This window comes from Sinocyclocheilus anshuiensis, unplaced genomic scaffold, assembly GCF_001515605.1.
Source record: "Sinocyclocheilus anshuiensis isolate Anshui unplaced genomic scaffold, SAMN03320099.WGS_v1.1 scaffold1826, whole genome shotgun sequence".
Classification (NCBI taxonomy): domain Eukaryota; kingdom Metazoa; phylum Chordata; class Actinopteri; order Cypriniformes; family Cyprinidae; genus Sinocyclocheilus; species Sinocyclocheilus anshuiensis.
This window is the reverse complement of record NW_015542582.1, coordinates 489,038-505,986: the sequence shown is the minus strand read 5'-3', so window position 1 is coordinate 505,986 and position 16,949 is coordinate 489,038. Positions and strand designations below refer to the sequence as shown.

Sequence of the window (16,949 nt, the reverse complement as noted above, 5' to 3'; positions counted from 1 at the left end):
AAAATTTACATTAAAATTTATTAATATTCAAAGCATAGTCTGACTGAAACACGTGCAAAATACTGAGCATGAAATGGTACAAATGTCTACTGAGTGTGTGTGTGTGTGTGTGTGTGTGTGTGTGTGTGTGGTGAGTTACTGAGTGTGTGTGTGTGTGTGTGTGTGTGTGTGTGTGTGTGTGTGTGAGAGAGAGAAATACGGTGAGGTGAACTGCACGTGTGTTTTGTGTGCGAGTATACAAACTTGTGACCGAAATCCCAATCTCAAAACGAAATCCAATCTCTAAATACATAAAGTGCATGATGGAAAAACTGGGCAATTAAGGAGAGAATTGGACAAAATTATTCTCTATTTACAATATACAGTCAAACAAGGAAGAACGAGTTACAGATTTAAAGGAACAGTGCACCTGAAAACGATCATTTACTCACCCTCGTGTATTTCCACAACTTTGTTTTGCCAAAAACATCTGGAACTGTTTGAATATAGTGCACAAGTCATATGAACAACTTTTATGGTGATTTCTGGAGTTTTAAAGAAAAGAAAAAAAGAATAATAGCGATTTAGACCCATGGGTGAATAAACAGTAACAGAACAATCACTTATGGGGTGAGCTCTCCCTTTAAAGAAATGGTTCACCGGAAAAAAAAAAAAAGAAAAAAAAAGTTTGCTGAATTTTCTCACTCTCAGGTCATCCAAGATATAGATGAGTTTGTTTCTTCATCAGATTTCTCTCTGAGTCTCAGCAATGGATGCTCTGCAGTGAATGGGTGCCGTCAGAATGAGAGTCCAAACAGCTGATAAAAACATCACAATAATCCACAAGTAATCCACACCACTCCAGTCCATCAGTTAACATCTGGAGAAGACAAAAGCTGCGTCTTTTTAAGAAAGAAAAAAAAAACTATCATTAAGGCATGCTTAACTTCAGACCATTGCCTTTGGTAAAATATCCATAATGACGCTTCCTCCAGTAATAAAGTCCATCCCTTGTTATTCTCTCTCATCAAAAAATTAATCAACATGTTTGTTTAGAGCAGTTTCAGACTATTTTGGCTTGTAAACGCTGCTTGATCTGAGCAGATTTCTCTCCTGATTCAGACCAGACCACTTTTTCACTGGAGGAAGCATTATTATGGATTATGGACTTGTTTTTTAGCCAAAGGCAACGGTTTGAAGTTAAAAACATCTTAATGATGGATTTGTTTCTTACAAACACACAGCTTTTGGCTTCTTAAGATGTTAACTGATGGACTGGAGTGGTGTGGATTACTTGGGGATTATTGTGATGTTTTTATCAGCTGTTTGGACTCTCATTCTGACGGCACCCATTCACTGCGGAGGATCTACTTGTGAACAAATGACGGAATTTCTCCAAATCCGTTCTTCTTCTCAAATCTTGGATGGCCTGAGGGTGAGGACACTGCCAGTAAGCATTCATTTTTAGGTAAACTATCCCTTTAAATTAAATCCACTAAAATCTCAAGTGGACAGGGCATGTGGCATGCACAGCAAACATCACATGTCCTGCTCCACTGAATCCAAAGAGCACTTCCTAGAAAGTCCCACAGTTCTGTCCCGTACAACGTCTGTCACACGCTCCAGGTCTGGCGTCTTTGGTGAGGGCCAAATCCCAAGAAATCTCCAAGAGGAAGACGTCTAAATACTGAGATTCTCTCTGTTTTTTTTTAATACTGCAGAACCCAAGCACATCAAATGCTTCTCTATAGAAAAATAAACCACTTCTGATCAGATTCAAAATAGTCTTTGACACGTTCTTTCTGCTGGGATCACATACAAATGGTGAAATGGGCAGCGAACACTGCGGCGGTAGGAAAGAGAAGATTGTCGAGCAAAGCAGAACCGATCGTCTGCCGATACCGAACAAGTGCTTTAGCTGTAGTGTGCACTGCGGGCGAGAGAGAACAGAGTTTACCCTGCTTTTCAGAGAATGTAGAAGAAAGATGAAATGAACGTAACATCGGACGTGGACTGTAGTATGTACTCAGCAGGCAGTGTGTTTGTTACACGGTCAATCACTGGCCATTCGAAGCCCATTTAACCCGTCTGAGTGGTCACCCAAACTTTTGAGCATGAGTGGGTGGGGCCAGATCAGCACTTTGGGTCGTCGGTGGGCGTGTCAATGTCCGAATGCCCCGCCCCCGTAGCGAGCGACATCTCTGAACTGCCACTAGCTATTGGTTGTAACTCACCTGCGGAGGAAAGACAGTAATAAAGATATTCATCAGTACGGCTGTGTCCTAATTTGTATGCTGTCCTTACTAAATAGCATGCAAAATAAGAACGAGTTGCAAATCGTATTTCAAAATGGTTAACTGAATGTGCACTTGTAGTGTAAACCTTAAAGTATATAATAATATTAATGAAATAAAAGGCAACCTAAAGATTTTCATTTTCATTGTAACTTAAAGTACATTTTAAATAATTTTTTTTATATTTTTGCCATGCTTTATTAAAGAAGTACAATTATTCTGATGTGTTGACTAACATACTGAAGATATTACATGATATTACATTTAAAGTTAATATATTTTAAATGTACTAAATTGCAACTTATTTTAGTATGGATGTGATTTATTTTAGTAGGAATGATATATATTATAGTTTTCATTAATAGTTTGGATTAGTTGTTTTTTTTTAGTAATTTTTGTGTTGTCATTTTTATTTTTGTTGTTATATGTCTATATAGTTTTTGTTATATTTTCATTTCAGTTTTAGTTATTTTAGTACATTAAGTTAAACTCAATGAAAATGAGAAATGATCAAATAAAAGTCAAAATAAGTTACAGTAACAATTTCAGTTAACATTTATTTTATTTCAAGAAACATTTTTTATGGTTTTAGTTAACTATAACAACTCTGTTATATTTCAAAACATGACATGCATGTTTTAACAGAAATGACATTAAAGTATATTTTAGTTTCCCATAAATGCTTGTCAGTTCATTCAGCAGTGCACTTTAACCATATTTCGAGACAATAGAAGTAATTATGAAATTACATATAAAGGTGTACTTACGTCTAACTTAAGTGGGTCAAAAGAAGTGCTCTAAAGTTCAGCTAATTTCATTTTACATACAATACATTTTCATTTAATTGCAATTAACATGCAATTAAATGTCCAAAACATTGCATTCAGTTTGTGCTTGAAGTGTATTATTTCTGTAGTGCATACTATTTTTTAAAAGTATGCTAAAATGTACGCTTTAGTCACAAGACTGTCTGGGTGGTTTGCCATTTTTGCCACATGCATATTTGTGCATGCTTTTTTGGCCTGTTATTAAATGTGCACTATTATTTGTCACTTTTGATAAAAGCATCTTCTAAATGCAAAAATGTAAATTATTACCCACAAGGCCTTGCACTAGAGAAGAGGACGACTTCCTCTCTCACAGAAATCAATGTTTATGAACTCGTTCGCACACTCACTCTGTTCGGTTGGCAAGGTGTCCTGGGACAGTGGCTCAGAGTCCAGGAGGACCTGAGGGAGACCCACCATCCTCACTCCAGGGTCACGCCCCCCGACGACATCGCCGGCCATGACATCATCGCTCATCACCATGGCGTTGAGAGCCACGCCCCCCACGGCAAGCTCGTAGTCCAGAGGTTCATTCAGACACTCGGCACTCGACTGCATGTGAACAGAATTACACCACAATCACACAGCATAGAGTTAAATACAATAGAATTACACTATAGCCATACTGAAGCAATAAGCCATGAATTTCAGGGATTCTACCATGGTTAAGGCCAGGATTATTACAATTAAGCATTAAACTACTATCAAATAAACTACATGAAATAAATTTCATAACTTGAAAAACTAACTTAAAATTAAAAAAAAATTAAACTTGTTTTATTTTATCTAGTTAGCAAGGCATCATTTTATTTTCATTTAGTTAAACTTTATTATATCTCAATAAAAACTTTTTTTTAAATCTACAAAAATGACAAAAACACAACAAAAGTACTAAAACTTTAACTAAAATTAAAATGAAAACAAGACATCCTTTTTTCATTTAGTCTAACTCAATGTATTAGCATAACTACATTTTTTTATAGATATAAAAAAAAAAAAAAAAGCCAAAATCACAACAAAATTACAAAAACTCTAACAAATGAAAATGTAAACCACATAAATATAAAAATGTCAAAATATTAAATAAACTTTTATAGTATCAGTGATTCTAAAATTACACTCATTATGGCACAATACAATGTTATTAGCGAACATCAATGTTTTAAGAACTAAATAAAAAAATACAATAAGATGAAATAAAAAAATGAATCCAATGGAAATATTTGAAAAATATAACTAAAAATTAAATAAAATTAATAAAAACACTATACAGACATATTAAAAAAAAAAATACTAATACAAATGACAAAAACACAACAGAATGACTAAAACTTTCAAATTAAAATGAAAACAGAAAATATATTTAAAAAATAATTAAAAGTATTAATGTTAAAAAAAACAAAATAAAATAGGATAAAATGAAAATAATGATTCCTCTGGAAACAATTTAATGTATCAATTCATTACCGTAATTAATAATAATTAAATAATATTTAGTATCATTATTATTAATAATAAAGTTAATTTATTCAGACTGTTATTCAGCTGTTTGTATTACACTGATTCTGTCTGAAGCTTCGTGTTCAGCTCATTTCTCTCTGCACTCGAGGAGGACTAAAACATGCACAAACAGCACACGACACAGGAGCCTGACCTCTGCACAGCGACGAGGGAGAGAGAAAAAACACCAACCGTGAGGCCGAGAGCTTTGAGGATGTTCATTTTACACATGGGACACGTGCGATGGTCCACCAACCACGGGTCGACACAGCCCTTATGAAACAGATGCCTGCGAGAAGCAGACGAACAGTGAAGACCATGAAGGAGGGACAGATGTGGGTTTATCAGTCTAAAGCCCCGCTCACACCAAGAACGATAACTATAAAGATAACGATATCGTTCACACCAGCAAACGATATCGTCTGTTTATTCTAAGCGCACGCTCGTCTGCCACTTTAAATTCTCGAGCTCATTATAGCAGGATTGATTCTGATTGGCTGACAATTTTTTATCGTTCATCAGCTGGAAAAAAGCTGGATATCATTTCTCTTTTTCTTTATCGTTATAGCTGTGGTGTGGACTCTGCTATTCTTTAATACTGAGAACGATTTTTAGAACTATATCTTTATCGTTATCTTTATAGTTATCGTCCTTGGTGTGAACGAGTCTTAATACAGCAGCCTCTCATGTTTGCGAGTTTTCAGTTGAACACTGAATGAATTTCAATGAATTGATACAAAAAGACCTGCACACCACTTACATCCTCTTTTTGTAGCAAATAAGAGAGTATTTAGCAACTTTGTTATATGAAAACATAGAAATAAATATAGTATAGTATATATAATACAGTATATATACTATATCCATTCAAAAGCTTGAGGTCAGTGATTTTTTTTTTTATTAAATTAATTTATTCATCAAAGATGTATTAAATTGATCAAAAGTGACAGTAAAGACATTTATAATGTTACAAAAGATTCCTATTTCAAATAAATGCTGTTTTTTGAACTTTCTATTCATCAACGAATCCTGAAAAATGAAATGTATCACGGTTTCCACGAAAATATTGGGCAGCGCAACTGTTTTCAACATTGATAATAATAATAAATGTTTCTTGAGCATCAAATCAGCATATTAGAATGATTTCTGAAGGATCATGTGACACTGAAGACTGGAGTAATGATGCTGAAAATTCAGATTTGATCACAGCAATAAATTACAGTTTAACAGATATTCACATAGAAAACAGCTATTTTAAATAGAAATAATATTTTGCAATTTTAAATAATTTTTCTGTATTTTTAATCAAATAAATGCAGTCTTGGTGAGCAGAAGAGACTTCTTTCAAAAACATTAAAAAAATGAACCTACTATAATATAAATAAAATTAGACGAAATATACAATGTAGTATTATATTGCTTTACTATTGAAAAAAAAAAGCTGATTTAATGTAGCTATCTTGTTAGTGACTTATCAAAAGTACAGTCAGGTGTGTGTTTACCTGCAAGGTAAGATTCTCACAACATCATTTGGTTTATAACCCTCGATACACACGGCACAGTTATCAAAATCACTCTCCGTCTCCTACAGGAAAAAACACACACATTATAAAGACAAAACACAGAGTGCAGGACTCCATATCAGCAGAACCCACTGCTTTAAAGACTGCCATATTGAATGTTTATTTGTTCACCTGATCGCCTTTCCTGATGGTCCGCACTTGTAACTGGCTGATGGCTTTTTTGGCAGCGTCGCCCAGCCTCCTCTGACCAATCAGAGAACAGAACGTGATTAATAAACGCTTTTCTCCTTCGACTTCAGAGTGTTATCTTCTACATCCGTCTCTCGTTAGAATAATTAAAGACTGAGGGCTGTAATGAAAGGCTCTGTTGCCTTCAGGCTGCGGTTGTTTTCCTGTGATGAAAGTCACTTCCTGTGGCCTGTAATCATGTTTTAGGGTCACGTTTAAACACACACAAACCTAGAGGTGGAAAGTAACTAATTACAAATACTTTCGTTACAGTACTTGAGTAAATTTTTTATACTTTCTTGAGACAAACGTGGCGCCGATGGAGAAGAGCGAGCCGGCGTTTGACGGGCACTTTTCAAACTCCTGGGGTGAAGCCCTGCACTTCAGCCAATAACAGACAGGTCTGACTCGGGTGTAAAACCAATCAAAATGTCCAGTTCAGCTGCGGGGGCGGGGCGTTCAAACCGCACTTTGCTTTGATTGTCAATCACCGGCGTTGTCGTTTTGAATCAGCATAGCGTTTCAATATTTTAGTGAATGTGAGCTATGCTCTGATTTTAAATCGTAATTTTGTCAGCTCTTGAAATGGGTCAAACCGTTGATATTACCAGGACACAGCAGTATAAGTAAATAGAAAACTCGGTTGATAGAATATTGCATGGATGGAGCAAGAACAATGTAAGTGTCTAAAATACATGCACACAGTTCAGTTAAATGGTAAAAATCCCTCTTTAACAGTGCAGTTGATGTGAACATTACGGAGCTCTAAACACTCTCGTGCAGTGTATGTTTCATTCATACTCGAAGCCGGAGGGTGCTCTCGCGCAGAAAGTCCAAAACAGCCCAGTAGAAGTAATAACTTATGACATGCAGGAAATCCCTAATATGGACAAAGGCATCCTGCTATTGCTGTAGCTAAAAAAAAGGTAATTTCAGGTCATTTCGAGGTAATAAATATAGTATATGAATAATGCAGTGCTAATTGACGTAACATTTAATTCAGTATAGAAAATATTCTGCCTTATTATGTGTTTGTATAAACCAATTCTAAAATTGTCATTAGGAAAATACAGAAAAAAATATTATAGAATACAAATTGTTGGTTATCATCCAGCAGTGTATTTGATTTATTATCCAATTAAAATACACAAGAAAAAATAAAGCCCGTCAATTTGACAAGTTATTTTTTTACATTTCTGTCCCCCTCATTTCTGAAATGATGGCCCTATGTTTGCAGGACAGAAAACAGTGCATGAGTCTTCTTGTGCTTGAATGGTTTAAAGTCATATTAAAATGCACACAAAGGAATCGATAAGAGGAATCAAAATTAAAATTTTATAATAACTAGACGATTCCTGACCTTAAAAGCATCCTATTCCAGAATCTTTTTTTTTTTGTCCTACCAAAAATGTGCCTGGAGTCCACCTTTGTTATTGCAACAAACTACACTTTTAATGTGATTTTAAACCATTCAAGTCAAGAAGACTTGTGCTGTTTTCTCTGCTGCACACACATGCTTGTGTAAGTGTTCTTTAGCCTGTTGATTTTCATTCATAGTATTTAGCTAACTATGAAATATTTTGCAATAAATAAGTAATAATAAATGTGAATGATATCGAAGATTTTTTATTCATTTATTATTACCATTCACACTGTTTTAAACCCTTTCTTTTAAACCTTCACTTACCCTTCTTTGCTTTTGCCCTTCTTGAAAACAACCACATAATTTTATACGTGAATGTACTTTTCAAAACTAGTTATAAAACAGTTGCTCCTGGCAACAGGGATAGGTAGTATGTTTGCTTAACATAGCGTCAAACATGACAAATTATGAGACTAATATCATGTTTTGCTCCAAAATCACTATATAACATCAGTCGTGTTTGAAACAGATAGCTTCTGCGGTTCCATGTTGCTTCTTATCACAGTGAGACAGGAAATATTCTTTATAAAAATCTTTACTGTGATACAAGCTATGTCAATTAGCGTTGCACTGCAATTGTGTGTTTATTGCCTTCCATGTTTCATCAGTCAAAGCGTCTCTATCTGCATGTTATTCAGCTGTGACCCTTTCTTTTCTTTTAAACCTTCACTTACCCTTCTTTGCTTTTGCCCTTCTTAAAAACAACCACATAATCTTATGTGAATGTACTTTTCAAAATTAGTTATAAAACAGTTGCTCCTGGCAACAGGGATAGGTAGCATGTTTGCTTAACATAGCGTCAAACATGACAATTTATGAGACTAATATCATGTTTTGCTCCAAAATCACTATATAACATCAGTCGTGTTTGAAACAGATAGCTTCTGCGGTTCCATGTTGCTTCTTATCACAGTGAGACAGGAAATATTCTTTATAAAAATCTTTACTGTGATACAAGCTATGTTACTAAAGTACTTTGTAACGCAGTAACTTGAGTAGTTTTTCAGCAAACGACTTTTTTACTCTTACTTGAGTCATATTATTTTTCAGTACTTTTACTTGTACTCAAGTAAAGTATTCCTTAAGTAGCAATACTTTTACTTAAGTACAATTTCTTAGTACTCTTTCCACCACTACACAAACCACTGAAAATAAGCAGCAGTGGTGAAAGAATGTGGTTTGATCTTAAAGCTGAACAATTTTTGGGGTGGGAAATGTCTAATTGCGATTTTTCCGATATATATTTCTTTTAATTCCAAGTTTGCTGTGCTTGTTTGTAGGGCTGCACAATTTGACCAACTTTTTGTGATTTTATAATCAATGTGGCTATGAAATTATAATAATAATTATAACAATAATAAGTTTTATTTTTAATATATTATTATTAATAATACTAAAGAAAAATAACTACTAAAGAAAAAAGAAAATATCATCAATGAAACTACACTTTAAAATAAAAACAGGTAAACACAAAACAATCATTATTAATATATTTTTAAATTGTATTATTATTTGTATAAATAATTATAATAATAAAATACACATAAAAATGAATAAAATGTGAATTATTGTTAATGTAATATTTCACTGTACAATAAAATTTCAGTATTTAAGAAAAAAGTATATATTTATAATTATTTTATGATTTATAATTTTATGATAGCAATTTTATTATTTTATCTTATTTTCTTATCAAATAAAACATAACTAAATAAAAATGTAAATATTAATGGAATATTCCACTGTAAAATAAAAAATAGTTTAAGAAAAAATATAATGATTATTATTGCTAATTTTATTTTTATTTGTATAAATGATAATAAAAAAATATAAATTACAAATATTTGAAATATTATTAATGTAATATTTCGCTGCACAATAAAATTTCAGTATTTAAGAAGAACATAAAAAGTATAAATATTTTTCTTATATTTCATTAATAATAATAATAAATAATAACACATGGTCATTTTGAGTGAAACCAATCCGAGACATACGATGGCTGCTGTTTGATCGGGTCTCCACGGCAGATAATAATTAGGATCCAGCCCCGGACACCAGATACCGTCAGAAAATATCAGTTTGTCCAGTAACAGAACAACTAGACAGCAGAGCTGTCGATACCCAAACCCTGTTAACAGCAAGTCTTGTCTGGTATCCAAAAATACCCAAAACGAGTGTTTAACAGTCTTCTGTCGAGAAAAGCCAGAGAAGAGCAGAAGCAGGAGACGAAGTGATGATGGTAAAAAGTAAGAGTTTATTGAACAATCTTAGTTGCGTATGTCTCAATGTTCAAACTTCGTCTGATGAGCACAAATTCAGCAAGTAATGATATATCAAACTGATTCACAACATCATCCCGTAAACCTTGGGTTTCCATGAACATCCCCCCCTTATCCATCTCTTATTCATACAGACAAAACAGTTCATGAAGCCCCACAACCATGAGATTGAACAACAATGGAAAAGCATAAGCAAGGGAAAATGAATAAGAAATATAAAATATAGAAACATAATAAATGAATGAATGAATGAATAAATGAATAGACAATAAAAATACTTAATATAATGATGATAAAAATAATCAAATAATAAATCATATGAATGACTAATGATTATAAAATGATTATGTGAATACATGATTATAAATTAAGTAAAAAACATGAAAACACAATTTGCACGTGAGGATCTAAGGATCCTTCACTGCAAAAGGCATTTGTACACTTAGGCTGCACTTTTCAAGCAAATAATTTCATAACTTAAGACGATGTTTGTCAGGTTTGTACCTGGTTGCGGTCCCTGGCGTTGGCGTATCTGAAGCGCTGGATGTAGTAAAAGACGAGCCAGGCCAGCGAGATGATCATGAGGATGATGAAGGAGATGGAGACGAAGACCACAGAGGTGCGACTGACGTATTTCTGGAGGTTGCGTGTTCCGATGGTGATGTGCATGTGAACGGTTATGTTCCTCTCCATCAGAAGAACTAGATCACGACCCTTCGGCTCGGGAATCATGATGGCCACCACGTCACCGGTGCCTGAAACACAGAGCCACAGTTAACCAGCGCCTCAACTAGACTAACTCGCTTCCTCTGTGGGCAAAATAACCCGCAAAGAGGAGCAGAGTTTATCCTGATCATTAACAACAAGTAGGGCTGTGCAATTACTAAGAATATTTTAAAATACAATCAAATGAAAATGAACAATTTTGTTTATATAGCAAACAAAGTACTGCACAACACAGAGGCTTACTGTTAAAATTAAAACATAGAAGAAAAATTGTGATACTCCTTTAATAAACAAAGTTATATACTTCAAATTAAATCAAACTTTTATTTCAATGGGTTGGCGTGAAGACCTTTGAAGTTCTGTGTATCTGATAATAGTTTTACATGCATACATACGTCATATTTAATTAGTCTTTTTTTGGTTTAATAATTATGATTCATTCTGCAGCTCTACTTTTAATTTAGGCCTATTCATCCAAAATTTGCCAAAATCCATGACTGTTTAAATTCCAATTTTATTGTGCCACTAATAAGCATTTTAAACTTTCTTTGTCTAAATATGTTTATTTGAGCATTGGTTGTGTGCGATCATTAACAACAAGTAGGGCTGTGCAATTAATCGCATGCGATTAATTGCACAGCCCTAACAACAAGTATAACCAGCACACAACCAATGCTCAAATAAACATATTTAGACAAAGAAAGTTTAAAATGCTTATTAGTGGCACAATAAAATTGGAATTTAAACAGTCATGGATTTTGGCAAATTTTGGATGAATAGGCCTAAATTAAAAGTAGAGCTGCAGAATGAATCATAATTATTAAACCAAAAAAAGACTAATTAAATATGACGTATGTATGCATGTAAAACTATTATCAGATACACAGAACTTCAAAGGTCTTCACGCCAACCCATTGAAATAAAAGTTTGATTTAATTTGAAGTATATAACTTTGTTTATTAAAGGAGTATCACAATTTTTCTTCTATGTTTTAATTTTAACAGTAAGCCTCTGTGTTGTGCAGTACTTTGTTTGCTATATAAACAAAATTGTTCATTTTCATTTGATTGTATTTTAAAATATTCTTAGTATTTATAATTGTTATTGTTTCAGGCCTTCATTTGATTACCACTGTTTTTGATTTAAAAAAATTGGTATTAAATCAAAAATCCAGATAAAGCAGACAATAGATAAAAATAAATAAAAAATAGGACACTATTATTTTACAAATTGTAATGATTATTAAATTGTTCAAGTTTTATGAACTCAATTATATACGTTTTTCAATTATTAATATTTTATTAATTTAAAACAGAATCCATAAAAATTATGATGGAAAACTTGGATCTTGGGAAAAATAATATAAAATGGATTTCATGTGGCCTTAAAAATTTACATTTTGTGAAACTTTTAATACATTTTTGATAAATTGTGGAATTCAGAAAAAAATCTGAAAAATGGGGGGGGGGGTAATCTAGAAACATTTAAATGGAATAAAAAGAATTTGGAAAAAACATTTACAGAATTTTGGTTAAAAAAAATGGATATGATAAAAAATTAAAAAAGGGGGGGGGGGGGTAATCTAGAAACATTTAAATGGAATAAAAAGAATTTGGAAAAAACATTTACAGAATTTTGGTTAAAAAAAATGGATATGATAAAAAATTATCTAGAAAAATTAAAACTGGAAAAACTGAAAAATTTCATGAGGCCGTATAAATGTACTTTTGTTAAACTTTCAATAAATTGTTGTTAAATTGTTTCAATACATTGTTGTTAAAAAAGTTTAATGATTAATTAGTGCTGGCGCTTAGTAACACATACAGCTGTTCCCTCACCACAGTGCAACAGTGAAAAGGGACCCCTTTCAAACAGTGTCGCGTTCCGAATGCTGTTTTAACGACATACGTATTGCGGTATTTTAAAAATTCATATCATAACAAAAATAAACACCGGTATTCGGTATGAACCGGTATACCGCCCAGCACTATGATTAATTAATCAGACATGCTTTTTGATTACTAAAATTTAATGTAACCATTAAAGCAGAATTCAGAAAATTTGAAATGAAGAAAAAAGAAAATTAATCCAGAAACGTTAAAATGGAACAAAGAATTTAGGGAAAAAAATACAGCAGAGTTTGGGAGGAAAACCCCTGATAAAAAGCACAGTGAAAATCTTAAAACATCAGAAAACCTCGTCAGCCCAAACGAAAGGCAAAGCTCAAAGAGAGAATGAAAGCAAACGGGAAACACCACAAGAGAGAGAAACACAGATATACTGATGCACAACAAAGAGAGGAACTAAACCAGCAACATTTCTGCAACACTTCACAGACAGATAGAGAAAGAGAAAACTTTCACCGCAAAACATTTACATCTAAGACGCAGAATGACCAGCAGGCTAACGTGACCGTTCCAGTTGAGCCTGAATGCCAACATCACGTCTAAAGCATCACTCGTGACATCTAGATGTGAGAGAACACACAAACACAGCTGGACGAAAGCAAACTCTGGTCAGAACCACAGCCGCATCACAAACGTTCAAACGCTTTCCTGCAGGACCTGACTGTGTGAACTTTATAGAGAAGTCAGAAAACTGTTTCTGACACAGAACACCCACAAAAACACTCATGCATGTGACACTTTACATTAAAGTGCCCAAGGTACTAGAATGAATTCCTGTTTTCAGGACCTGAATTGCAGTGAATGGGTGCCGTCAGAATGAGATTTCAAACAGCTGATAAAAACATCACAATAATCCACAAGTACTGCACACCACTCCAGTCCGTCAATTAACATCTTGTGAAGCCAAGAGAAACAAATCAATCAACGTGTTTTAACTTCAAACTGTTGCTTCTGGCCAAAACATGAGTCCATGATCCATAATAACGCTTCCTCCAGTGAAAAAGTGGCCTGGTCTGAATCAGGAGAGAAATCTGCACAGATCAAGCACTGTTTACAAGCCGAAACAGCTCTAAACAAATATGCCTGTGGATTTTGATGTGAGAGGACAAAAGAAAATTTACTTTTTCACTGGAGGAAGCATTATTATGGATTATGGACTCATATTTTAGCCAGAAGCAAAGGTTTAAATAATGCCATGATGATGGATTTGTTTCTTACAAACAAGCAGCTTTTGTCTTCTCCAGATGTTAACTGATGGACTGGAGTGGTGTGTGGTTTATTGTGATGTTTTTATCAGCTGTTTGGACTCTCATTCTGACGGCACCCATTCACTGCAGAGCATCCATTCGTGAGCAAGTGATGCAATGCAACATTTCTCCAAATCTGATGAAGAAACAAACTCATCTACATCTCGGATGGACTGAGGGTGAGCACATTTTCAGCAAATTTTCATTTGGCTGAACTACTCCTTTAAACCAGACATGCATTTATAATCACACATTTACCAAAACACAATCAATTACACAAGTTGCATTTATGTATAAACCATCACACATGCTAGATATGCAATTATGCACCTCATATGCATTTACCAAAGTGCATCAGCCATCACTCGTGACCTTATATGGACTTACAATAACACATAACCAGACATGCATATCTAGTTGACAGATGATGAACGTATTTATCAACACACATATGCACTGACCATGACATTTAGCCAGACATGCATCTATGAAGTTACCATCAATCCATAACCAAATATGGATTTGTAACCACCGCTGGCTCGGCACCCCTTTACCTAAATGCATTACTTCAGACTTATGTGCCCTCTAGAAGCTTGCGTTCTGCAAGTGAACTTTATTGTGCCATCCCAAAGAGGCACAAAATCACTTTCACTGATTTTACATTAACTGTTCCCTCCTGGTGGAATGACCTGCCCAATGACCTTCTAATTCTAGCACTATTCTAATTCTGTTGTATCTATTTGTTTTCTATAATTATATATAAAAACGTGTACTACGTGTACTGTGTTAGACTGACACTTGTTATAGCACTTGCATATCATTGCTCTTTTGTTGGTCTTGAATGCTCCCATTGTCCAGACACATAAAAGTGTCTGCTAAATGACTAAATGCAAATGTAATCACACATAACCCGCCACGCAGTCATCAGCTATCATAACCACACATGATGCATTGATCAAGCGCATCACCTGGATCAGACATGGTGATGGTCTCGTTGGGGTTGGAGGAACCCACGTTGAATATGACCACAGCTGACGCGTTTTTCCCCACGGCGTTTCGGATCTTGTCTCTGTACGTGCAGTTCCCGCGGCTGATGAGCGCGATCCACGCGCCGTATCCGCGCGGCGTGAACCTGCTGTTGGGATCGCACGCGTGTCTGTCCTGCGGCGCGGCGGGCATCGCCAGCACGCCTCTGGCCTCGCGTTTGAGCGAGTGCTCCCCGTAACGCCCGCACTCCGTCTTCTCGGTGCGGACCTCGGCCGTGACCGGATCCACGTACGTGATGTTAACGAACGCCGTGTACCACTCCTCCTTCTCCGCCACCGTGAAGTCCAAACACAGCAGATGGACGAAGCAGAAGGACAGCAGCCAGGTGGACAGGGCTAGACTACGACACGCCTGGATCACCGAGAGTGCCATAGTAGTGTTATTGTTACCGTTATGAAGAATCTAGCGGCCGCGCGACGCCCGTTTACTCCATAATCTCCGTCTTACGCGGCGCAGTAACCGACACTCATGGTAAAACCGTATAAAACACTCGACGTAAAAGACCGAGTTTTGTGGTTAATAGCCTCTCGAGCCTGTTGCCTGTGCGAGAGGCGCGTTGGTTCGGGAAAAACGCGCGCAGAAGCGGCGCGACGGAGGCATGGTGTCGGATGTTTTCGGCCTTCGGCTGCTGTGACAATAATAACGGACCGAGCGCGAGCGAAACAGCGACCGCTAGCGGCGGAACGATGATCTGCGCATGCGCGACACGCGTAAGGGAGCGTCGTGAAATAGCCTACACGCTTTGTTAGTGAAAGTTAGCTAAGAAACCATTTTCTTACGTTATTAACTTGACTGTATACATTTGTTAGATTCAGTATTGTATTAGAGTGAGTGTGTGGTGTTGATGTGATACTTTGTATATTTATTATGCATATAAATACACACACATGCATGTATATATGTCAGAATTTTTTTTATATGTAAAATATTTGTATTTATGTATGATATAAATTATATATTAATATAATTATATGTAAATATTTTTTAAATATATACATGTATGTGTGTGTATTTATACATACTAATAAATATACACAGTACACACACATTATGTACACAAAAACGTTTATTTTGGATGCGATTAATCACGATTAATCGTTTGACAGCACTAACTTTAGTACATTCGAAAAAATTGCATAGTTGGATTATTTATTTAATTAATTAAAAATAGTCAAAATAGTTAAATATTATTACAAATTAAAATAACCATTTTCTATGTGAATATATTGTAAACTGTAATTGATTTCTGTGATCAAAGCTGTATTTTCAGCATCATTCCTCCAGTCTTCAGTGTCACATGATCTTCAGAAATCATTCTAATATGCTGATTTGCTGCTCGAGAAACATTTATGATTGTTATCAATGTTGAAAACAGTTGTGTTGCCCAATATTTTTGTGGAAACCGTCATACATTTTGTTTTCAGGATTCTTTGAAGAATAAAAAGTTCAAAGGAACAGCATCTATCCATCTATCTATCTATCTAGCTAGCTAGCTAGCTAGTGCAGTTCATTATCTCCAGCAGAGAGCGCTGTCTCACACTATTTCCATTCTGACCACACTAAGAGGGTTTTGATGAAGAAGTGTAATTTCCTCTATCTGTTTCTTTGATGTAAACATTCAAGACCACTGAACTTTAGGTAGTTTATTCAGAGGAAAAGCTGTCCTGTTATAGTGCTCTCTTAAACTGTTTGGGGGCCCCTTCAGACAGGGGAGTTTCCTCAGCTATATTTAGACATCCTTCATAATGTCATTGTCATTTCAGGAGTGTGTTGTTAAAGATCAGTCCCACAGCGGGGAATCCACAACCGATTGCACTGACATTTACACACAGGTACAACAATTCTTCAAAGTTCTGGTGCGCATGAATGAAAGACACATGGTGAGTGTAAGAGAACTAGTTAAAAATAAATCCAGTGGTCAGGGCGGCATCACCAACTAGGACACAAACCCACATAAACTCACCAT

General features: G+C 35.1%; 1 protein-coding gene across 1 annotated transcript; it reads right to left on the bottom strand.

The window, feature by feature from the left end:
- Nucleotides 1-1,690: 1,690 nt before the first annotated feature.
- On the bottom strand, nucleotides 1,691-15,659 carry LOC107694428 (RING finger protein 150). Its single transcript, XM_016494119.1, has 7 exons — nucleotides 14,905-15,659; nucleotides 10,561-10,811; nucleotides 6,295-6,366; nucleotides 6,103-6,185; nucleotides 4,793-4,889; nucleotides 3,451-3,652; nucleotides 1,691-2,213 (listed from the first exon to the last, which is right to left on the bottom strand). Exons 1-7 carry the CDS (start codon nucleotides 15,353-15,355, stop codon nucleotides 2,113-2,115), a joined length of 1,257 nt encoding a protein of 418 aa, XP_016349605.1. The 5' UTR covers nucleotides 15,356-15,659; the 3' UTR covers nucleotides 1,691-2,112.
- Nucleotides 15,660-16,949: the final 1,290 nt, after the last annotated feature.

What these genes read in the sequence shown, in the direction of transcription:
- LOC107694428 (XM_016494119.1), bottom strand. Translation starts at nt 15,355, where the DNA reads ATGGCACTCTCGGTGATCCAGGCGTGTCGTAGTCTAGCCCTGTCCACC. An exon ending in CCATCAGGAAAGGCGATCAG is followed by an intron (nt 6,186 to 6,294) that starts GTGAACAAATAA and finishes TTTTTCCTGTAG; the next exon opens with GAGACGGAGAGTGATTTTGA. An exon ending in GTGAGAATCTTACCTTGCAG is followed by an intron (nt 4,890 to 6,102) that starts GTAAACACACAC and finishes TGCTTCTCGCAG; the next exon opens with GCATCTGTTTCATAAGGGCT.